The sequence below is a fragment of the Cloeon dipterum genome, chromosome 3 (genome assembly GCF_949628265.1).
Source record: "Cloeon dipterum chromosome 3, ieCloDipt1.1, whole genome shotgun sequence".
Classification (NCBI taxonomy): domain Eukaryota; kingdom Metazoa; phylum Arthropoda; class Insecta; order Ephemeroptera; family Baetidae; genus Cloeon; species Cloeon dipterum.
In genome coordinates, this window is record NC_088788.1 from 34,066,996 (window position 1) to 34,091,338 (window position 24,343).

Consider the following 24,343-nt stretch of genomic DNA (forward strand, 5'->3'; position numbering starts at 1 on the left):
CGATAAAATAAAAGCCGTCGCCTTGATTAAATCAAACGTGGAACTAAAAAAGGAAACTTTGCATATCACGAGTCTAAAATCAGTCAAAAAGCATGCTATAGGTGGCTGCTTATTGCTTGTGTATGTTTCGGCATGAGCAAGCAAGCACATACACACACGCACGAGTAGAGCAGCTCGGGTGCTTGTTGCTCGGCAGTCGTCAAACTAGCCAGGCATCACGATTTGTAGCCCTGTGTGAAGAAATCGATAAGTATTTTGCCACCAAGGTGCACGCCGCACGCTCGCCCAAGGCTCAACAATATATCTCTCGCGCGCGCTCTTTTCTCTGGCCTTTTTTATCAGCCTCTTTCTTCGGCGGCGGCGGCGGCAGCGGCGGCAGCAGCAGCGGCAGCCTCTCTAAAAGTGTATTGTAGGCGTTTTGTGTTGATAAACGCCCATATACATTGCGGCAATCATTACTGCGGCTCGGGCCTAGCCTGCAGACTCGCTCACTCGCCTGCTCCCGCTTGTTCGTTCGCCTTCTCGCTTGATGAGTGGGTCGCTCGCTTGTTTGAAACGCCGAGCAGCGCTTCTCTCTCTCTCTCTCTCTCTTTCTCTCTCTCTCTCTCTCTCTCTCTCTCTCTCACACACACACTCTCTCGCTGGCTGCCTTGCAACACCCCACACGGCTGCACGCAAGCAAGCAAGCAAGCGCGCCGAAAGAGTTGGAAATGGGGATGGCACATACATATATCTACCCTCTCTCGCAGGTGCAACGTAAAACTCGTCACGCGTCGAAACCTGTTGGGCTGTAGAGATGAAATGATGATGGCTTCATTTTAAGCTTCTATTAATTTATATCTGCAGGGGAGTTTTCAAAGTTTTGAGGTTTATTGTAATGCCGTGGCATGAAAATTTATTTATAACACAGAAAAAGAAAGAAGTGGTGATATTAAATAACACGTTCTCGTACTGTACAGCAGCTGTTTCGGCCCCGTAGGCCTCGAATCAGCAGTTCTTTACCTTCAAAACAAAACTTACCACTGTATTAGCCCCCGAGAATTCTGAAAATGTCCAGTTTTACTCATGGCCGAGCAAAATCTAAAAGGAGGTTGTCAACCCCACCACTCTCTGTGATTTAACCTTCACTCACAAAAATTCACAAGCTCAAAATTTATTGGAAAGCTAATTTTAAAGAATTAAATTCTGCTTTTTCTACTACAAGAATTCATAAAGGAAAAATTCCCTGAGAAACGAACAATTTATTGATTTCAATTTCATTTCCGGCCATGCGGAAATACGAGGAAAACTCAGTGAATCCATTAAGCAAGATGCCAAAATGTTCTGTGTAATAATATTAGAGTTTGCTATACATTAGGAAATGAAGTATCAAAAATTCGGCTTACAGTTAGCTGCAAATAATTGATAACCTGTGCGATTTAAAATTATATTTATTTTATATTTAGACGCAATTAATTTGAAATTTAATCTTTAAAATATTTTTAATTGTTAATTGTTTACATGACTATGTGACAACTTTAATTAAACAATCCTGAAGATTTCACCTCTTCTAACACGTAATTTTTTAAAAATATATTTTAAAATCAAGTTATAGCTGAATTAACAATGGATGAACTTATTAATCGATAACAGACTTGTTTTTTGATAGATGCCAATGGCACGAGGTCATCATAATTTCAACCAAAAAAATGTCGATCGTATAAATGTTTTCAAAGGGAAAATCCCATCACCGGATTTTTAGTCAAAAACAAATGCAAACAAACTTTATTCGATTTTGAAAAAAAACGTTTCTGCTCAATTTAAGACCTAAAATTTGAAAATTATGATATCTTCTTTGTTTTGCTCCCAATTTAAGAATATTTTGCACTCTCTTCCAAACATTTGTGCATATTGTATATGGCTCAAAAAATTTAATTTAAATTTTATTTAACTTAAATGCCCCACGCTGATTTTGCGTGCTTGAACAGAACAAGAAACAAGGCCAATTAGCGCGGGCGACAGCAGTAAACGATCCAGAAAATTAACATTCGCGCGAGGAACAAATTGTGTCGGAGGCGTGCACGACAATCAACAGTTCGTCATTGATTCTGTCGATTGTTCGGTCGCCTGGCAGGCCGAGCCAGGCCAGGCCAGCAGGCCAGGCAAAGGCAGGTGAGATCGAGGCAGCCCCACTTGACGAGGCGGACGCGGACTGAGAAGTCGGTAGTTGGCGCCCGCCCGCCCGCCTCCAAAGGATTGGAAGCCGCATTTTAAAAAAGACCGCACGAGTCGCAATTGAGCGGCCCTAAAAGCAAAGCCGCCATAAAATGGCATAATATTCGCAAATTCCACTCGATCGATTGGCCTTTGAGAGGTGGCAGGCGAGCGGGCGGGCGGGCGGCCGACGGGAGAGCAGAGCAAAGAGAGCCAGAGTGGCTCTGTGTGCTGGCTGCTCTGCTGGCGCGGCGTAAAAATATGCAGCAGACAGGCCGGGCCCGACCAACGACGCGCCTATCTATTTGCTATTACCTTCGAGATAATCGCTGTTCATTAACACGCACAATTTTTGTACTCAACGTGGAAATTAACCCTGCCCTGGCAAAAGGCCAATGGAGATGAGAACTAGACCAATGTTTAAAAATGCCCTCTAGGTTTTTACAATGAATGAAGAAGAATTCAAAATGGCCTACCTGCAGATTAGAGAGCAAACGCTTGATTTTAATTTAGTGCTCACTCTTTTTTTAAAGATCATCAATATTAAACAAATTTTCAGTACATGAATCTCTCACTACGATAATAGCAGTTTTCGATAAATAAATTGAAAAGAAAACATATAATAGATTTTAGTTTCCCCTGTGAATAAATTTCCAGCTATTACGGTTTCATGATTGACGTATGAGATGGGATTTTAACTGAGCGTGATCTTAAATTGAAGTTCCGAGGTTTCCAGTAATATTCCAATGCTATAAGTTTCCTCTCTAGGCTGATTGTTTGAATTTTGAAGTTGTATAAGCATATTACTAGACTAAATAAATGTAGATTTTGAGCCGTGATAAAATTGATTTTTTTTAATGAAAGTTTGAAATTATTTTAAGAGAGTGTTTTGTTCTCATTCGATGCTCCCGTAAAAAACGGAAATTCAGAATAAAAAATTTGAATCACTTGACCCTAAAAATTAACAGAGGCGGCATTCAAGGATATATTGACAGAGGGATGACTTTAGGAGAAATGTAAACGAATTCAATTAATTTGAAAATTTATTTTTTATCTCAAAAACACCTCTTTATTTTATCTAAGTATCAGATGAAATATAGTCCCAAGTATAATGTAGCATTCCTATAAATATTTGAGATACTGATAGTCAAAGGATAAAAATGGGCGTTTTGGAGTTTAGGAAAATAGTGAGATCGAGATCACCTCAAGGCTGAGTTGGGTCACCCTTGAGGTCAGATAAGACCACCAAAACTGGTAAAAAATTAACCCTGGCCTCAGGGTAGCCCTCGAGCCATCGTTAGAAATAAATTGAATTTAAATATAAATAGATTTCCTTGTCAAGCCACTTAGCCGAAACTGACGGGTTCTGCATTGGTTCGATCTGCAAGTTCTGCACACCGTTACATCGGCCAAGTTAGGAGCTTTCTGAATATGTTCAACACGACCCTTTGGAATTCATCAGAGTGCCGATGAACAAGATTATGGGCACATCGGGGCATTTCCTGAGCATCCTGGTGCTCAACAAAAAGTATTATAACTGCAGACGATGTCAAATAATCTTACGTGGAAACACTAGAGGTCTCAGACAGGCGGCAAATTTTGGGTCACGTGGGCAGCCGCCAGCCGCCGTGAATCTGGCCAAGCTGCGCCAGCCACGCCAGCCGATGGTGAAAAAGGGTCAAAAATTAAAAAGTGCAGGAGAGAAAAAAGTCTTCCGGCTCTTCGGGCCGTTACGCACGATCAAACTTCACGTTTAAATTATTGTCAACCGCGCCAGCCGCCAGCTTGAATCTCGCGGGCTGAGACCTCTATTTTTTACCCATGAAATACAGTTTTCCTCCTTCAAGGGCACACGCGCGGAACATTAGCAAGCAGACAGCAGACGCATAAAAAGCAAAGTCTATTTATCAGTGCTCCATTTGAAAGGCATTGCACTATTTTCGCTTATTGTCAGCGGACAAATTTATCGAGAGGCAAGGAATTCCTGGGAGCGAAATTGTGACCCGATAAACGCGCGCGGCACAGACATTTGCAAGCGCAAACTGCTTCCTCGGCTGTGCGTCGGCGATAGCGCGCGCGTTATGGCATCGTCGCGCAATCTGCCTGCTCTCTATCGCGATGGAGTGACGCGCGAGAGCGACTCGGCGCGCGCTTGTTTCAAACCCATTAGATATGCTAATGGAGTATGAATACATGGCGCAAAACATTTCAACGCCGCGCCGGCATCAATTTGGAAGGCGAGACGCGCCGTGCGAGCAACTCTTGCCTTGCCCAACCGCCACACCAGCCTGAAAACTGCAATCTTTGAACCATAAAACGACTTACGATTGTCGACTGAGTTTCTTCTCGGAGCATATTTTCAAAAGTGTGTTGACTCAAAATTATGTGTGCCATTTTAATCGCAAGAGTATTATTTATTATTTATGATACTGTAAGAGAAAGTTCTCTTACATATACTTTGACATGTTTTTAATTTAGGGATGACACAGGAGAGAGTACAAAGTCTTTCCAAATACATACCCAAATAAAGTCATATTCCCCATTTTAAATAGATAAACATCACTTTGGAATGACTTGTATTTTATTTAGACAAATAAATTTGATACTAGAAATTGTACTGTTTTGCTTGAAGAATTCATTTAAGTTTATCATTTGTTTAAACACATATATTTGTGTTCAACAGATTGGTTGGGTCACTATTTCGGCTCTGCAGTCTATGAAGCTTGCGACAAACTAGCTTTCATTCTTATCACTGAATTCCAAAGAAAAAAACTTTCGTCAAGTCGAAGGTTACGTTTGCTAAGCGAGCACTTATAATGCGAGAATTCGAGCAGATTGTGGAGGTTGATTCCATCTTTTGACTAAATTTGGCCAATATATTCAGTTTTATAAAGCATGAGAAAGCACTCAGGCTCTGTACTTACTCGTCGACATCTTTTTAACGTGTGAAAGATGGGACTCCGGCGGTCCTTTCCCCATTAAAAAAATAACACTCTCACCATTAACAAAAGTCATTCTGACCAACTCTCTTGGGTAGTTAACTTCATTGCAGGCAGCTTGGGATAATGTTAAAGGTTATTTGATACAGTCGAGTAAATGATACATGCTAGTAAGCGAAGAATCACAATAGATACATTTACAAGTTGCAGTAACTTCAAGATGAAAACATTTATAAGAACATATGAGGAAATGATAGAAAGGAATATCATGTTAACAGCCCTATCTTTACAATTTGTATTAGTCCAATCAAATTTAGACAAAGCGGGGGTTGCATAAAATTTAGGGTCAATGGATTGTCTTTTATGGTCTTTGATACCATATATGAAGCTACAGGAGAAATTACCAGATTAAAAAGCTTTTTTGCAGTGGTATTAGATGATTTTTTATGTGTATGTGGGTTTTTTTTGAAGTAGCAAAGGTAGAAAGCTTTGACTCACTTATCAATATGATTTGGAGTTAAAACACTGCTGGATAATATTAATTTCTGAAACATTAAATCCCAAAAATTACTCAGCCGATCAAGCACAAAACCGGGTGCAACAATAATTAAAAGTGAAAGGGTTCAAATTGCGCGACCCCTGGATGGCGGCAAGCCAGGCCCATGCAAGATTGATGCATGCGCGTGTGTTCCGCCGCCACTGCTTCCCTGCCGCCGCGTTTGCATGGGCCCTGTGAACTGTGTTTTTAATTGTTTAATTATGCTGTTGCCGACAGTGCCGAGTGCCATTTAGAGACGTCGGGCGGCACAAAGAGGCCCGCCCGCCCTTCCGCCACCCGTGAACAGCAGCCAGCTAGCACTTTCTCGTTTTGCCACTAATGGGCTGCAGCCCGCTAGCGAATGCATATTTTATTTTCGCTCCGCTGCCGGTACGCGCAGACCATAATTTTTAAGAGCTTTTACTCGCGGACGCTGCACACTCGCACGCCGCATGAAACGGACTGCAAAATGCAAATTTCCAGCGCCTACCGTTTTGCCCTCCTAATCTCACGATTTTTACGCGTGTTCATGCAAATGGACTGTTTGTATTTTCAGAACTAACACAGTGGAACACATTTTTACATATACCATGCAGGAAATAAGAGTGCTCTGGAGATTGAATGAATTAAAAATGGAAAATATGACTAAATTTTACAACAGAGGTGCAACAGAGTGAAAATTTAAATAAAGATAATTATATTTCCAGCACGTTCTAGTATATATTGAAAGGACAACAGCTGTTTCGGAATCTCAGATAACCAGTTTTAAGTTAAGCTTTGCAGAATATTTGTGATAAATCCTTTTGCCCTTTGGAAATACGAGGAAGAGGCTTAAAATTCCCATGTTAATTGCCGTTTAAATTTTGAGAAGATGTGCTCAAAAGGTTGCACTGTCTCACTACTGTACAACCATGATTTATTTCACAATTTAGGCAATTTTTTCTCAAAATTCACACACCATTGAATCGATCGCGACGAGAAGGATCGCAATCAAGCACTAAATCATTGACAAACCGTTAAATTTTTCGATAAATTTGGTGAAATCTGGAATTTTTGCTACATACATGATTCAGTCGACAATGCAAAATGTTCTTAATTTTTGACCTGGAGAACTCTTCTTTAAACTACACAAAATATATACATATAGCCCCTCAAAATATACTGCTGTCCTCTACAATTTGGTTTACTTAAAATTACCTGTTAATAGTTTTTAAACTATTAATATAATATTTTATTAACCTTTTTGCGATTTACCTCTTTGAGTAGAATTCAAAGTAACTGTTATTCAAGCTTCCAGGGCGTTGCTCAAAATTTAATAGATGGAGAATAATCAAAAGAGCTTACGGCACTGCATTAAACGTAAACATTTGTGGCCTACTGTTATCGATCCCCTTTTCTGTATGAAAAAAAATATCTAATAAAGCTGACAAAAGAAATGGGTCCGTTTCGAGCCATAAAAGAAATGAAAGTGAATCGAGCTAATAATCCTTATTCCTGAAGCAAACAAACAATTTCGTAAGCCTCCCCTGCTCGCCCAGCAATCCATCTCTGCTGGGAAGACCCAGAAAACGCATTCGGCGCCAACGGGAGATGCTATGCACCGCGCCAAAGGGGAGACGCAGGCAGCATCCCGTGCCGAGAGCCGAGCGAGCACTAGCCCCGCGGAGAGTAAAATGCAACGGGCGCGCGCAGAAACAGGCCAACACACAAGAGACGCACCCAACTTGACCTATTTTCGGGGGTGCACGCGGTCGGTCGCCACCTCTTCTCGGAAGAGGAAGGAAAATATGGATCTGGTCCGCTCAATTCGATCCGAAACGACTTAACTAACGCGTCGCCAGAAAACGGGGCTGCCAGATGCCACTATACACTTTTACATGTTAGGTACACTTTCAAAGTCTGATTTTCTCGCCTCATTTAAGGAGATTATGTATACTTTCAACACTTAAAACAAAGTTCTATTTGCACAGTTTAGCAAATTTTCCTCTTCGTGGATTTTTATCTGGGCTCGGTTCCCCTGAGGAGGTCATGTTTTTTCCGCTCACGAAAAGTGCCGAAACTGTTTCCGTCCGCGAACAGGCAAAAACTAGTGATCTTTAGGAAGGAGGACGCAAGAGAGAGAGAGAGAACACGAGCGAGGCAGAGCTTTCAGTTTGCTCTCACTGGTGCGAGAGTTCCTCGGTAGGCTCAATCGATATGTATGCTGCTGGTACCGTGGCGAGCACCATTAGTGGAGCACCAGGCCCCTCTCTCTCTCTCTCTCTCTCTCTCTCTCTCTCTCTCTCTCTCTCTCTCTCTCTCTCTCTCTCTCGCTCACTTCTCGCTCCATGATTGATCTCATTCCAAGCTCTATTATCACATCATTGGCAATGCAACCTTCTTCTTCCCTCTGTCCTCGCGCGCCTCGGCGCGGTCTGCTCGTGTGGCGTGCCTCTCTACTTGCTTCTGCACAAATTATGCGAAAACAAGCACATGCACGGAGACCTTCTCGCTCTCTCTCGCACACCAGACTTTCATCACTCCACTCCTCATAATGAAATTCCGCGGAACTGTTGAAATTGCATTATTCCAGCGCATCCGCCTGTGCTCCAATCTTTTCTGCATGTGTGCATCATTCTCTGGCTTAAGCAAGAACGCCGTGCCGTTTTAAGAAAATAAATCCATGTTTAAACTGGAGAATTCCAATACAAAAAAAACAATTATTTTGCTTTGTTAATCGTCAATAAGTTAATACACGAGCTTATATAGTGCAGCGACAAGTAGATATATCCTTCCATTTTGAAGTAATTGCCTTTCTAAAAAGTTACGTTTTTGTTATTATTATGTCTAAATCATCGGTAGGTTGTTGGTGTAGGAATTGTTCGGCTGCGTGAGATATACAAACACCACAACAAATTTTCTCTATATGCGTATTTTTATTGTATTGAATAGAAGTTGAACTGTAATCTATTAAATATTTCAAATTGTATAAATTGCAATCATAACATTTTTATATTCAATTAAATAATAAAATTTCAAGGAAAAAATAATAAAAAACAAATTGACATACAACAATTTTACCAAAACAATATTGAATTTCAATTAAAATGCGCTCACCCCGAGTCCGGACTCAAATTGTTATCAATTTTCACACGCTCTTAAGGCGCCCTCGGCCAACAGTCTGACGAAACACGGGAGTTGCGAGAGCTGGAAGGACACATAATTATGCATCGCACTTATACAATTTTATTCCAGCACACAAAGTTACAAATCACTACAATTTTATTAAAATACCTCAGGCGTGAGATCGCTTTGCGTATTAGTTCAGACACTCGTGAATTCTCGGTAGCTGCAGAGCAAGTGAGTATTGCAATCGCTGTTGCGACGGGAGGGGAGCAAAGTGACCTGCCGTGCAGGTTGCATACGCTGACAGGCGGTCCCCATAAGGCAATCGCTTTTATTGGGAAATATTTTATGTTACAAAATCTTTATAAACTGAATGATAAAATTCCAAACAAGAATATGTTGTAAAAATAAATCAATCTTATTTTTTTCACAGCTGTTACAAACCATTTTTTAATCTACATTTATTAGAGGGGGTTGTCATTCGTTCCTAAATGTTTTCTTTTGTTCGTGATTTAAAAATTACAGTCATAAATTTTGTTTGGATGAGGCTTGCGAAGCCGAACATCTAGTTGTACATTGCGAAAGCCTGTTGATATAATTTTTCCTCTTTAATATTCACCATGACGCTCATCCTCATTTTCAAGAATCGATTTATTAAAGCCAATGGTTTGAGCTAATGTAACGTAAATATATAGAAAACACAGCAGTTTTGAGTAATTCTTGCACAGTATTTCAACAAAGCCCAAATCGTGGATATAAATTGAAAAATAAGTAAGAAATTGTATAAATTTGTGCTGAGGGAATGAGGCATCTGGCCATGCACACACATGAATGTATTTATAGGCACAACAAGCCGCCAAGTGTGCAAGTAGCTGATGCAAAGTGAAGAGCGAGGCAAAAGGCGGCGGAATGCGCAATTTGCTTCGAAGCAACTACTCGTTGTCGGAGCACGTGCGGATTTTGCATCGAGAGCATCTGCGGCCGCAGCGAACACGGCAGCGGCAGAGGCCCTTAAGTAGCAAAAAGTTGTAAATTTGAAGTGGGCATTCAAAAATCAAGTATTAAAGCACACAAGTGATTTCAATGGCGAGGAGCAGAGCCAGCGAGCACGAGCAGGCACGCCGCGTGCATTCACTCTCTCGAGGAGCGGACGAGTGTGATAGAACAGAGAGTGCGAGAGAGAGAGAGAGAGAGAGAGAGAGAGAGAGAGAGAGAGAGAGGCGCAAGGCAGCGAGATGGAGTTCACTGAAATATTGATCCGGCGTCTTATTTATGTTCTCATTTGACTGACACGTGTGGCTGGCTGGGCGAAAGAGCAGCTGAGAAAATCCAGCCGAACACCTCAGGCACCCTTGCTGTTTGCTTTATCACTCGCGAAAACACGCGCCTATCGATAAACACTCAGAAACTTCGACTTTCCCTTTATACCAGCTGAAACCTCCTAACTTAGGAAATCCATATCTTTCGATTATTGCCTTTGTGGGTTCGACGAGCCGTGACAGAAATGCGTCTTTTCTCATTGTAGTAATTCGTATTTATTTAAGTCTCGTGGTTTGAAGTAAGATTAAGACTCAAGATCAGGAATCAAGATGAAGACTGTGAAATTACTTAGATAATTAAAATCACAATAATAAAATAAATAATAACTATACCAATGGAAATATCACATTCGAATATAAAAAATTATTACAGATTTCCCCGTAGTGTGGGTCTGATAAGAAATAGTTCTAGCCGGAAAGAGAACATTTGTTTCGACTGCTGTTGTGCGAGATTGAAAGATGCCGTGTGGGTGAAGGTGCAGTAAGGGTACACTGCCAATCGCACACCTTTACACTGCCACCTGGCAATGTGAGTTTAATGCAAACTAGTTGCCAGGACAGTAGTGGCGGAAAGGCGCCACACCTTGATTCAGATTAAACTTTGATTTTTCAAATATAAATGAAACCAAACCTACGTACAAAACGTGACATGCAAATGACGAAGGGAAAGTAGCATTAGCAATGGAAATGTGCCACGTATCAACATTCAAATTTCTTCTGCCGATATAATGTCGTCTGATAAGGACGGTGAAGTTCTGTGCGTGACCCCGTGACCTTATAAGAGCAGTTTTTGGTTCGCGGAGAGAGACCTCTCTCTCTCTCTCGCTCGCTCGCTCTCGGTGCGTTTGATAATTCTTTTGCCTTTTTATATTGCGGTCTGCCTCAAACGAGGAAAGGGAGCTGCCAGCGAACGCGTGTCAGTAAAGGCTCCGGCTGTTGCCTGCTAACAAGATTCGATTGAACTTGACTTGGTTCATATATTCATTGAATGACCTGAGCAAGGAAAAACTCTGTCCAGTGTTGGCTGCCAATCCAATGGGTGGGTACTTGACTTGGTGCAAGAAACTGATTGGAATTTTATCGATCTTACAGTTGCATTTTTATGTTAAAAAGATTTTGTTGGTAAAAAGATCCGCCCAACGTGGGGCTCGAACCCACGACCCTGAGATTAAGAGTCTCATGCTCTACCGACTGAGCTAGCCGGGCTTGTTTTGCAAGTAAAGATCTCAGAATTCCAACCCACAGAGTTTAAAGTGTTATTTTTGGATGTTTTCTAGCACCATCACATTCAAGGCTTTAGAAATACATCACACGTTTGTTACTAATTTTTTTAATTTAATTTATACCTTTTTTTCTTTGTGTATTCAATTTTTTTTTGTCTTTCTGCGCGGTAGAATTGCATTGGCCTATTTGTAAATAATCATATGGTGATGAAGTAACTTCAATAACTGCTGTAATGATGTATAAATATAATCTAATTAAAAGATAGTAACTCTAGCAAAGAATAAAAAAATTGCGGGTTTTAGTTATTAGTCATAAGACGGCCGCGGGTTATAGGGTCCCCGTCAGCCAAATGCTTAGCACCTAAGCTAATAAAAACACAATTCTTTCTCTCGGCCATGGGCCACGTGAAAAATTAATTTTGCGGCGTCTAAGTGGTTTTTGGGGCGCGTGCAGAGCAGGAGGCCTCAATTTCTCGCTCTCCACCGCGCCGAGCAGGGCACAAAGAACAAACGTGGACGGATTAATGATGCCATGTGACAACACGCTCGCTCGCGATGGAAAAGATAATTAAATACATAAAACCCAAGTGGTTTCGGGCGCCGCCGCCGCCGCCAGCGTCTTTCGCCAAGAACTGGTGCACCAACAGCTAGCCGACGGAAACTGAGTGAGTGCGGTTTCCTTCTAGATAAAATAATAATAACTTGATTATGTCGAGCGCCACCATAAAGTTTGATTAGAAAGCAACTCTCGCATGTGCTGATTATTATGCTCCCCTAATTAATTTCAGACCTCCCCTCGCATATTGTTCGGTATCTTTGTTCCCTAACGCTGTTATTGTGTGTCAATTATGCAACATTTGTCAAACATTTCAACTTATATTAAATTAGATTCAGTGCTAAATCACTGATAACATAAAATTTGAATTTAAACTATATACGAACACAATGAAGGTAATCCTGTCAGAATCAAATATTAGATCAATTTTTAAATTTCTGAGATTTTTAAAGGAATTGAATTGAAATTTATTTATTTTTTCATAAAGAAAAACAAGAGATATTTTCCTGTGAGGAAAAGTAACTGTACATAACAGTTATAAAAATTTAAATTAATTATATTGGCAAGCAAAATTAAGAATAAAATTAATTTTAATTTTTGAGCTGTTTAAAGTTAAGAGATTTATCTTTTTTAGTTTTCTATATACTTATAAATGTTTTGATTAAATCTCTCCATTATCTTAAAATATGTTTCCCCTAAAGATTTATATTTATTTTTAGCAATTTTAATGTGCGTAATTCACTTAGGGTTTCCTTCCAGTCGATATGAGAGCGAGTGTGCAGTGTTGGGGCGCGTCACATCCGTGTGAACCCTGGCTTTTTTGTACGCCAACCCGCTCCAGTTGAGCAGGGCGTGGGGAGGCGAATTAACGCACGCACTCGGTGTGTCGTCGGTCGGTCGGTCGGTGTGTGTGTGTGTTTTTTTTTAAAACGGCTGTCACTGCGGCTGCCGAGGCCAGTGTTGAGGATGAGCGTGCTGAGGCGAGTGTCGGCGCCGCCCGCCGCCGCCGCCGCCGCTGGTGCAATGACTTACAATGCAGCCCTCGAACACCTGCTGCAGGTACTTTTATTTGATACGCGCACTCGAAATGCTGGTTGGTATATATATGCACCTCAATAGCCTTTTGCCGCGCGCGCGGCTCTTGAACCCTTTGACACTGAACGGCCCAGTTGGCTGCCTGACACCCGAGGCTGTGCTGATCGCTTTGTTATTATTGCTAATCTACCTTCGATTGATCCGATCGGTGCTAAATTTCTAGCTTGCTTTTCACCATTTCCTTTGAACATCCGATGTAGGTTAATCATTGAATTAACATGATTTGCATTTGTATCCCTGCAGCACAAATGAATGTTTTGATTTTTGCGAATGTCAAAGTAGGTTTCATATTTCTTTAAGCTTGAAAACTTTGAGACTTTTTGGCGGCACTAAATTTTTATCTTTTTAAGATAAGTAACCACTAAGAAACCACATCCTTCAGAGTTCCATTAACTGCATTGTAGATTGCTCAGAATACATTCTTATCATCTCTAAAATATTCAATATACAATAAATTTTTCTGCAATTTTTTCCTTACAACAATTGTCTGCCACATAGTTTTACATCCGTTTTTTAATTCTTGGATGCATTTTATAATCTTTTATAAACATCTGAACTATATTTTTAGATGAATCTAACAGAAAAATAAAACTCCCCTCTTCTACTCTAAAAAATCATTTTTGTGCCAAATTTTGATTTGTTATATTAACTTGATTTAAAAATCTATAGGTTTCCGAGCCATTTGGAGGGTTCAATTCATCATTGAGGGCCGTATTTGGTCGTTGGAAAAAATACCTGCGTAAGGGAGAACAATGACTGATGTATATTCACTTCTTTTTAAAACTACATTTTGAATTATATTTGACATTTTATTGTAATAATTTTTCTCCCCTTATCTTGAAGACGAAGTCGTTTTCTTGATCAAAAAAGTAGGATAGATCACATATCAAGTCGCATGATTTTTTTTTTAAATTAATGATTTTTTTAAATGTTGTCAGTTAACATTTACAGAGCTTGAAGCCGGGTCAAAATAATAAAATTGTCACTATAAACGGAAATTATTTTTAACACCAAAACCCCAAGCGCCTGACTTGCTGGTGCAGATTAGTCAAATTCACGGAGGCTGGCCACGTGACCTAAAATTTCCTGGCTGGCGCGGCGCAGTGCGGCTGGCTGAGAACTCTGCGGCTATATATGATTGAAATATTTGAAAAGAATAATCAAAGCCGTTACCATATAGTACAGTTCACTGTTTCAGCCACGCGCCACGCGGTATTTTTACCTCCTAAACTACTTTCTGACAGCTGCAACTACTGCCCTGATCTAAAAAAATCTCAGACGAAGCAGTGCCTTAAAAATCATTTCCAATAAGAAAATTTAGTTTAAAAAAGAAAAAAAAATTGGAAGTCTAGCACGCCAGACCACAAAAATTCTGATCAATAATTAACATTGGTGTCGTTTTGCCCGTAGATGTCCAGCGTGAAGACTGAGCAAGTGTACATCTCGCCAGTGGCTCAGCAGGCAGCGCCGTCGGCGGCCATCGGCAGCAGCGGCGGCCAGCTCTCGGTCAGCAGCAAGTGCCCAGCGGCGGCGGCGACAGCGCCCGAGGCCGAGGCGGCGGGCCCGCCGGGCGACAGCCGAGTTTTCGTGACGGTGACCACGACGGTGGTGCAGCGCGAGCAGCAGGCCGAGGAGCGCGCCTCCTTGTTCGTCCTCGCCAACAACGAGGGCTGCCGGCTGCGGACGACCACCACCACGTCCACCACGATCGCCACCACCTCCCCGTCCAACAACAAGGGTGCCAACAACGCGGCCGCCGGCGTCGACGCGGCGCCGCAAGCCAACAACAACGCCATGGCCGCCGTCGTCGCCGTTCCTAGGACTAACAACAAACCCTGCTGTTTTTGTTGGTGCTGTTGTTGTACCTGCTCATGGTAAGTAGTACTCCGTCCGCTTTTTCACCCTCTCCCCTAGCTGTTAGAAATGTGTTTGTCGCAGACGCAAGTGTTTTTTCTTAATTGCCAGATGTGTGTCGCAAAAGCAAAGGTTGCTGAATGATTTACATTTAAGAGTGTTGACGTTTCCTACCAAACATATTTTTTGTTTAAATTCGCACCATTAGAGAAAGCTGTTTGTGTTTGAAGCCACCAATAGATGGCGCCACCGTATACTTCTGATTTTAAGGCACCTCCGTTGCGATTTGAAACTCATTCCTGCTGCTGTTTGTAACAATTAATTGTATATTGTTCAATATGAAATTAGCATAGAAACGTAAATTATGAAACGATTTAGGAAATAATTTTCTTGTGAAAATTATTTCCAAATACTCGTTACAGTTTAACCAAAAACGGTTTAGGCAATCGCCGTAGAAACGTGCATTTCTTTAGTAAAAATTCTTTCCCAACGTTCCTACGACGATTGGCTGGACTGATTTTTGTTTTCAGCACATCAAAAGAGATAATTTAAAGAGCAGAATGCACAGCAGCAGGATTTTGAGTCTTAAATCAAAACAGGAGTGCATTAAAATCGACAGTAACCGATGGCGCCATCTATTGCTGACTTCAAACACTAAGGGGATTTCTTCACCAAAAAGGTTTCATAATTTGAGAAAAAAAATAAGCTTATTAGGAAATTTTATCTCTCAATTATACCGTTCAACGGCAAGGCCGACTTTGCTCAATAATATTAGTAATCGAATATATTATTATTTAAATTACTAAAGACTGGTTTATTTTAGTTTTTCTGGCTAAAGTGTCATTCCTAAAGATAAGACAGGTTTTATTTAAATTTGTGAAGCATATTTGGGATATTAATAATCAACGAATGCACGAATATTAATTTAAGATGGTCAGCTAAGTGAAAATATCCGCGCAGAGTTTAGCCATTTGTTCGTTTTATTTTTTTTGTAATAATGAAGAGGTCTTAGCAATTTCCATGAGCGAGTATTTAGATAGCAGTTTTGTTTGGAGAGATGTATCTTTCCTAATATTTTTTGAGGCTTCTTTTAAATTAATATTGGGAATGTAAAATGTCTGTTGCCGTCGACAGAGCTTAAAAAGTCACTCTACTAGAAGTCCAAGATCTACAAATACTATCCGACTTTGTATAGCTAAGAATACAACTTAAAATGCTGATTCAACTAAGCAAGTGACCTATTTCTAATCATATATAATTTAAATCTTAAAAGTTTTGAGAAGGTTTTCTCTTTTGGTGAGCAGAGGTTGGTGGCCGCCACCGCCCCTACCGGTGTTTTTCCGTGAAGCGCGCACACATTTGGCATTAAGTGAACTGTAATCCCTAATGCACGCAGTTGTATGTACCTTTCCTTTTTGCACATGCCCCTTCAATATAGCGGGACTTTTCTGGCAAACAAAGCGTCCTCGCACTCTTCATGATCCATCATTGGGGGGCTAAGCTTCCCTCTGCACCAAGGGGAGGATACGGCGATGGGCGCGAGTGCGAAATAAAATCTGCTAAATTAACGCTAGTGAATTTATTCTTGACTTTTTTATTTTGAATAATACCCTTAAGGCGCCTTGTTTTTCGGTTAAGTTTGGTTAGTTCAACCACCCCTCACTATGCCCGGCTAGCTCAGTCGGTAGAGCATGAGACTCTTAATCTCAGGGTCGTGGGTTCGAGCCCCACGTTGGGCGAACTTTTTGTTTTTCGAATTTGCTTACTACCTTTTTAAAGTTTTACAGTTATTACTAATCACCAATTTTCCGAGAAAATTTAAATTTAAATTTTTCAAAAACCAGTAAAAAAATTAATTACTTCGCTTCTTTTTAACGTGTCTCAAAAAGTTAGATGCAGCGTTTTAGTGAAAAGTGCTTGTCATACACGCCATTAAAAAAACCGCTCGTGACTAATCCCGCAGCCCGGATCAGCGAGCGATTATTAAATTTGCTTACTAACTCTTTCTCTTCTGTTTCCTGCTGACTGCAGGAAAAAATGGTGAGTACCGCTTCTCCTTCTCTCTGCGTTCCTATATGTTCGCCCTTGCTTTTTATTCCATTCATCGTGCGATGCTTGTGTGTTTGGGCGAGTGAGTGTGCTGTGCGTTCGGGGCTTCGTACTTGCTGATGCTGTCGAACCGAAGCAGCAAAGAGCACCCCTACGAGCAGAGCCTGCTGGCGGCGGCGGCGGCGGCTGCTGCCTCCAGAGCCAGTCTGCTGAAAACCCAGAGTTTTTGCGGCCGGGCGAAACTCTTTTCCGCATGCACATGGCGAGCTTGACGTCATTTTGCAGCATCATCATTATTCTGCCGCTCCATGAATGGGATTCGTGTAATTACACTGCTATCAGCGGCATCCACAATGTCGAGCGTGGGCGGGAAAACGTTTAATAGCCCCCGCCGACTACAGCTTCTTCGTTCGGCTGCGCGACAACGCCAGAAACCCGAGCCTAATTGTTTTTAGAATGAAACGCGCTGCTTCCTGAATGTGATACAGCGTGTGTGTGTATGTGTGTGTGTGTGTGTGTGTGTATCTTCAGAAGGGGAGGGGGCGCGCGGACAGGTATGCAAAGTGCGCAACACGACGGCCCCACTGGTTGCATAGCCGGGCCCGCTGCAGGCGCCGAGCGAACAAAGCAGCCGCGCTGTAATTGAATATAACTGGCTCGCCGCGCCGGATTAAAAGAGGGCCAAATCGGAGCACGCTCTCGCTCTCTCTTTCGTGTTGGATAAAAGGGCGGTCAAGTGGTGCGAAATGCCGCGCGGCGATTATTTAACGTCTTTGCCTGCAGCTGCTCGTTGGCTCGTTGAGTTTGGTCCTTGGTCGGCCTCTACAAGTATATTTTAGAGAAAAATATACATGATGAATGAATCGAGTGTGAATTCTGTTAAGGTATTTTAATTAAGAAATTATAAACGTATTTTAACATGGCCAGAAATTTTGAATTTAACAGAGAGTTTCAATCACAGAAAAAATTTTCTGAAAAAGTCTCCTTGTTGTAAAACCACTATTTATTTCACAAATTAAGGATTTTTTCATCAATATTTGTGACAAAATGAATTGAAATCAAGTAAAATATAATTTAATTTTTTCAAAAAATTTGGCAAAATCTGTAATTTAACTGTTCCTCGGTTCTGATTCCATTATTTTTTTGCTCTTTTTATCCATGTTCGAGGACCGGAGGACCGGGAAGGGCGCGCACTGCACTAGCACGAATGCTGAAACCCGGGTCCCATGAATCGGGCTGGATTATTTTACATTAATGAAATAAACTTTTGTTAAATTTCTCAATCTACTATTATTTGCTATAGTCAACAATGCAAAATCTTTATTCATTAACAAAATATCATCAAATATTTGTGAGTGAAGAAATGTGCGATAGTGGAAACCGCTGGGCAATAAATCGGTGTCGTTTCGTGGCGAACGAAAATGATTTGTCTCGTGCTGCGTTGACACGCTTATCGCTTGAATTTCGCACGCACTTGCTCTCAAAGCTCGGCAGCCGCGCGAACACACAATTCTGGGCGATGTTGGGAGCTGGCTGAGAAATAATGTCAGATAAGACCGTCGCCGGGCTTTTTCGCGTGCTGCTGCTGGTCGATTTTCCAGCGGCGGCCGCTCGCTATTCTGACGGTAAAGCCATCTCTGGAAAGAGGCCTCAACCTCGCCGTTCTCAGTCGGGTTTAATTATTGGTTGGGTGGTGGTGCTATCAGTACCTCGTCGAGTGACAGCAGCCAACGTCTCTCTCTCTTTCTCTCTTTCACTGCCGCAGCCTCCAACTTTTCTCTCAATCTCTCGGAATGAGGACGCAAAAGCAAGCAAAATATGTGAGATACACGCACAATGCGTCCTTCACCCGCTCCCTCGTGACAAACTCACTCACTTTTTGCAAGCGCAAAAAAGTGCCTTCCCGTTTTACCCGTCAGGATGCGCGCGTCCCAAAAACTTGTGCCGTGCAGCAAGATTTCGAGAGCGAAATTCTCTGCTTTTTTTGTCGGTGCTCGCGGTTGCTCTCTGCTGTCAACAGGAAAAGTCGCTGTTTTGCTCTATATGTATACAGCAGGGACTACCAGCTTGCGGTTGTGCTTTTTGTCTAATTAAGCGCGGCGCGAGCCGCTTTTCAGAAGCACAGGTCGTCTGCCGTTGCCGAAGAAGGGCCGTTTTGTCATAGTGCGCACATCTCCGAAAGACGGAGGAGGAAATATATTAAGTAAACATTTTGATATTATTGCTGACCTATTTTTTCCACTTATAATTTCAGAGGGCCGACACTGCTATATTTAAATATACATTTTAAATCACAAAATTGTTAGTTACATTCATGATAAGACTTGGAAGACACAATTTGAAACGTTTTCATGAATTTTAAATGTTTAAAATGAAATTTCCTCAAAGATGCAACATATTTTTTTATAAATCAAGATTTTGAAATGATGAAGCAGTAGAAAATTTGGTCTTTCCCTCATCCTAATTTTTCTTCTATTTAATTTCAAAAAAGAAAATTGAACATCTTTGGGTAGCATATTATTTTTAAATAGCTTTGTTTTTTAACGGCCGCAGGCATCTACCACTTCTTCAAAATGAAACAAAACATGATTTAATTCAATAATTATAGCAAATTCCATGGGTATGTGCCAAGAAGCAATAATAAATCTCGTTTTGAAATGTTTTGTATGCTGCTATGGTAAAAGAGAACTGACAATGAGAAACGGACTCCTTTATAAATCGGCTCGGTTCCAATGAATAAAATGCTAATTTTATTACAAAATTCAAACACTGCAGGCGCATCACATGAATTGCTAAGAGCATATTATTCAGGTTTATGTTTATTTCACATAGCTCGACTATTGACAAAACGTGCGAGTGCTCTGCCAATTCTCCTCCCTTTTTTCGCATGCTCGCAATAAAAGCGGCCGCGGTCGCGGAGCGTTCCTCCGCAGTCATAATACACTTCCAACCCTTTCCGTCCCGAATCACTGCTTGGTGTATGCTTGGTGTCTACATATTCCCACCCAAACGTCTCATGCATGCGTGCATTCTCTATTCCTATATACATACTGACGGGTTCTTGGCCACACGCGCGGCGCATTCGCTCTCTCCTGGTGCAGAGTTCGCTCGCTCTGTCTCTTTGTTGACTTTTCATCTTGGGTGTAAATACCTCGCGGCGCTGAACTACTGCTCGCAATGACTGCCCTCCTCTTTTGATCATGCGTGTTTGTTTTGCGACAAGCCAAATTTGGTGATTTATTAGCACTTGTGGTCGAAAGGGCGGGCGGATCGACCCCCGGGGCAAAATCGACACCACCAGAGCAAATCACCCAAAACCAGGCTCCAGGCTCCAGCTCTGGCACTGATTTGTTAACAATCAATCTTCGAGGGGAAAGCATCACCGCCATTTGAGGAGAATTGTGTTTCTCAATTCAGTATCTGGAGATTGTAGCAAATTAAAAAATTTAGTAATTATAATTACCAAGAAACACGCTTTCTAGACGAGTCAAGGTAGGCAACAAAAGAGAGCCACGTTTTCCAGGAAATCCTGTTCGAATGGAAAACTATTAATTGAATTGAAAAGGCTTCGGGGAAAGATTCGATCAAGAGTTTTGCGCTCCTTCTCTGCAGACGGGAGGCATAGTCGGCTTTCTCGTGTGTGGGCTGGTTGGCTGGATGGATGGCTGGATGGATGGATTGGCACATAAAAGTTGGAGCTTGGGAGGCAGTGACGTAACTGGGCCCATCTGAACCGATCCCGGCGCGGGGTGGGTTATTAGAGAGAGAGAGAGAGAGAGAGAGAGCGCCATGGCGCTGACGTCACGCCTGTATACCAACAAACTTGAAGGGTTCATGACATTATAACGCGTCTGTGAATGAAAATTTTCCCTCCTTCGCCGGCGGTGAATAACGCGTTCGCCTCGGCATGCCGATGAATGTTCTACATACTGATCCGACGAGTGCAGCTAGCAGAGAGAGAGAGGGGGGGGAGACGCGTCAGACCCTCGCACTCTTAGGATTCTATACGTTTTAGTTTGTGGTGAATTTTTTGCATTTGTTTAGTCTGATCTGATGTAAACCAAGTTTCGTGGTAAAAATTTCAATAACGGAGGCGGGATCTAAGCTAGGTGGGTCCGCTGTTGGAAAGGGTCTCAGATTTTGATGAAATTTGATGGAGATGTTGCTCTAGTGGACCTCAGGTCAACCCTAAAATTTGACTACTTTGCAATTTTAAATAATTTTTTTTTCATGGAATTATAATTATAGTTAGAGTAAAGATAAATTGATAAATAAGGTATTTAAAATGATCCAAATTCAACGCCCAACAATCAGCCACGTTGACAATAAACTTTGTAGGTCAAAGGTCAATAAAGTTTGAACTAGATTTTAAGTAACTCCTGCATATTGAAGGGTAATTTTATTTTTGAGATTGCCGAAATGTGCTTCATTTAATAAGAAAATCCTTTGAAAGATAGTTTTCCGTATTTTTGAGAATTTCGAATTTAAATTAAAAAAAACCTTTTTCCCCTAAATAGACTTTAATTGCAATGACACAAGTTTCACACATTTTTCGGGAAGATTTGGTAACTAAGTGATTCCTCTTGTAAAGTTATGAGTTTTTGAGATGGTTTATTGAAATCAACCCTCACTCTCAGGGGGTGAGTTATTGTTAATTATTAAATTTCGCTTAATTTGACCGTCATTGGTGTCGTTCCCTATGTTTTTTATTTGACGTTTAACTTGCTTCCTTCCGCTCTGCGTGACCTATTGAAGCGTTTGGAGCACTTCGGGCTGCATTCGGCATGACTTTTGTGTCCACTAACAGGAAATATGCTTCATAAGAACTAAAAGAAATCGATCAAAATAAAAATTTCCCCTACTGTTTAAATTCTACAAACAAAATCGCATCTTAAGAGTTAATTCCTTGTTAGACTGAACTGACTTGAATTTGGTAGAAATGATCTTAACCTAAATTAAAAACATGTTTTTCTCTCGACCTCGTTTGTTCAGTATAAACATAATTGCAGCTGTCCACTCCTGCGGTTTGCAGCAATTACGCGACCATTTGCCACGAGTTAACTTCCTTTCGGTGCACAGCAAACAAACGGCATATATTTATGTGCCAGTGTGTGCGCATTTTCCACTTAAACACCGCACTTATTATCGCGCATGGGGCACACAATGAATGTTGCATGAGGCCGCGCGCAGCAAGTTTAAAGTCACTCAGCTAAGCATGCAAATCAGCGGCCCAAATACGACCGACTCGGGTGCATCAAGGCCACCCCGGCCGTGCACCCGGCCGTCGCTGAGGATGCAATTTGCACAGTCCCCGGCCCCGGAGAACCTTTTGAAGTTGTAACCCTTTCCCCCAGCGAATGTAGATATTTATGCCGGCCATGTACTTTTCCGGCCGCGCATAATGTGCGGCAATTCGCGGATAATGCAATCCGGTGACCCGACACCACATCAAACGTGATGCAAAATTCATGGGAATTTTCCCGACGGGCCGCAGATATGGGAAAACAATTAATCCAAACAAGCGCACGTGTGGTGTGGCCCGCTGCGAGTTTCGTTGGTTTAGTCGTCAGCGAAATGTGCTGGCTGGTTGTTGTTTCAACTTGAGCTAACAACGCTTTGGCCAGGCACGGTAAATTTGAAACCCGCGTTGGTTGCAGCCAGAAATATGTCGAAACGCGGCCAAAATCGTGTGTGAATTTTGAAAAACATTCCTGCCTAGTTATTCATAAACATATTATCTCGTTTGGCGACGTGAGCCAGCATCTAAATATGCCAAAAAAGATTTTTATTTTGCTCTGGCAAAGTTTGCCTGTTTAGACTTGAAGAAAAATTATGCTAATTTCGTAAAATTGAGCCAGTTTTACGCTCAGCTTCTACAGAAGAGAAGAAGGGAATCCGTGAAATGAAATATATTTCTAAAAAGAGGTTGGAAATTTACAAACTTTTACAGGTCCGTGTGTTTGTGCAAAAAGCTTTACGGAAAATTTTTGAAAAATCCCTTTCACCTTTCCCAGTTGAAAAAAGCTAACAATTTCTCAGGTCGCCTTTTAAATTTTTTGAGAAAAGCGGCAAGCACTGTATCCTTATTGGAAATCATGGTTAATTTCGCTAGAAGGGAGGTTTACCTCATAATTCGCACATCATAGGATAGATCACGACGAGAGGGATCGAAATCCAGCAAAAAAATCATGCACAAACCGAGAAAATTGGCAAAATCTAATATTTAACTGTTCCTCCTTGGTCTTGATTTGATTATTGAACATAAACTGTTGCTAAATTTCACAAACAATAAACCGCTTAGTGCAAAATGTTCTTAATTGCTGGCCTGTAAAGCTCAACTGGAACAAAATTTTCCCTGTGGAGGAAAGTCAGTAAAATTGTTCAAGCTCTTCCGTGTTACGCTTAAGGGTTTAGCCTAGAGATATTTTCCTTTCCCTTTTCCTTATTTCCTGCCTCGTGGAGAGTAAACTGAGAAAAAAATGAGGAAAGGGGCTCTAGAAAATTAGCATGAAGTCGCTCAAAGATCGTTCCAACAAGGAAAGAATTAGCATATAACACACGAACAACTTTAAAATTTACATGTTTTTCGCAAAGAGTTTTAACCTTTTAATTTTGTTCATCCAACAGAAAAAATCATCATCGTGAGTACAATCGAAAGTCTAGAACTGTCTTTGATGCAAATGCTCGAGACACAAATCAGTTTATAAAATAAAGTTTTGCATTTCAAGAGTCTAAAAATAGCGTTGGCAAGTTGTTGGTTTGATATTCTTAAATAAGAGGCCAACATGAAATATTGTTTTTAGGCTGCTCTCTGTTGTAAAGCAGCGAGCCAGTTGGTTGTTTCTCTCGACGAACAATTCGTGTCATTTCGGTCCAAAAACAGAGAGCGAGTAGTAAAAAAAATAAGCGTGGTGAGTGTCGCGAGTAAAAACTCAAAGCAACCATGAAGGTTATCGGCGCGTAAAACAAAAAGCCGCTGCGGCAATAAACATGCCATTGATTGCCAAAATAGCTCTCGCTCGCGCTGCAAATCTCTCTCGAGCGCTCTCATTCATATTGTATAAACAAATAGCGAACGCATTATATTTTATTTATTAGTACTGGCGCGAGCAAGGCGAAGCTGGCGGGCGGGCGGGCGGGCGGCGGGCGCGAGTGAGAAGGGCGAAAGGGCGCTTGCGTACTCGGCCGCATACCCGTGCGGCAAAGAAACTAAACCAAAAGTGAATCGGCAGCCTCTGGAAGCGGACGCCCTCTCAGTGGTCGAAATGTGCCGTCGGCGACGCTTGTGCCGACAATGAGCAGCAAGCTTCGGCCGAAAGGATGCTGCCAGAGCCCGTGGTCAGATCGCAATTAGCCGAAATGAGCGGCAAATGGAAGGGCGTCGTGCAGCGCATCCGAAAAAGGTATCACTTTCTTCCCTCTCGCGCCGCTTGCTTGCTTGCTTGCGCTCTCTTTGGGCCAAAAATATTCGA

At 41.7% G+C, this 24,343-nt stretch overlaps 1 protein-coding gene and 2 non-coding genes across 5 annotated transcripts in view; 2 read left to right on the forward strand and 1 right to left on the reverse strand.

Annotated features, from left to right (window-relative positions):
* Dhit (Double hit) overlaps positions 1–24,343 on the forward strand; it is a 44,232-nt gene that overhangs the window by 4,465 nt on the left and 15,424 nt on the right. The window contains exons 1-2 of one of the 3 annotated variants that reach the window (XM_065486716.1): positions 12,810–12,932; positions 14,379–14,842. In XM_065486716.1, coding sequence (XP_065342788.1) covers positions 12,840–12,932; positions 14,379–14,842 — 557 coding nt within the window. In that variant the 5' untranslated portion in view covers positions 12,810–12,839. The other 2 variants (XM_065486717.1, XM_065486718.1) reach the window with 2 other exon arrangements.
* TRNAK-CUU (transfer RNA lysine (anticodon CUU)) lies at positions 11,228–11,300 on the reverse strand. Its single transcript has one exon. It is a non-coding gene; the product is annotated as a tRNA-Lys (tRNA).
* Positions 16,489–16,561, forward strand: TRNAK-CUU (transfer RNA lysine (anticodon CUU)). The gene has a single exon. It is a non-coding gene; the product is annotated as a tRNA-Lys (tRNA).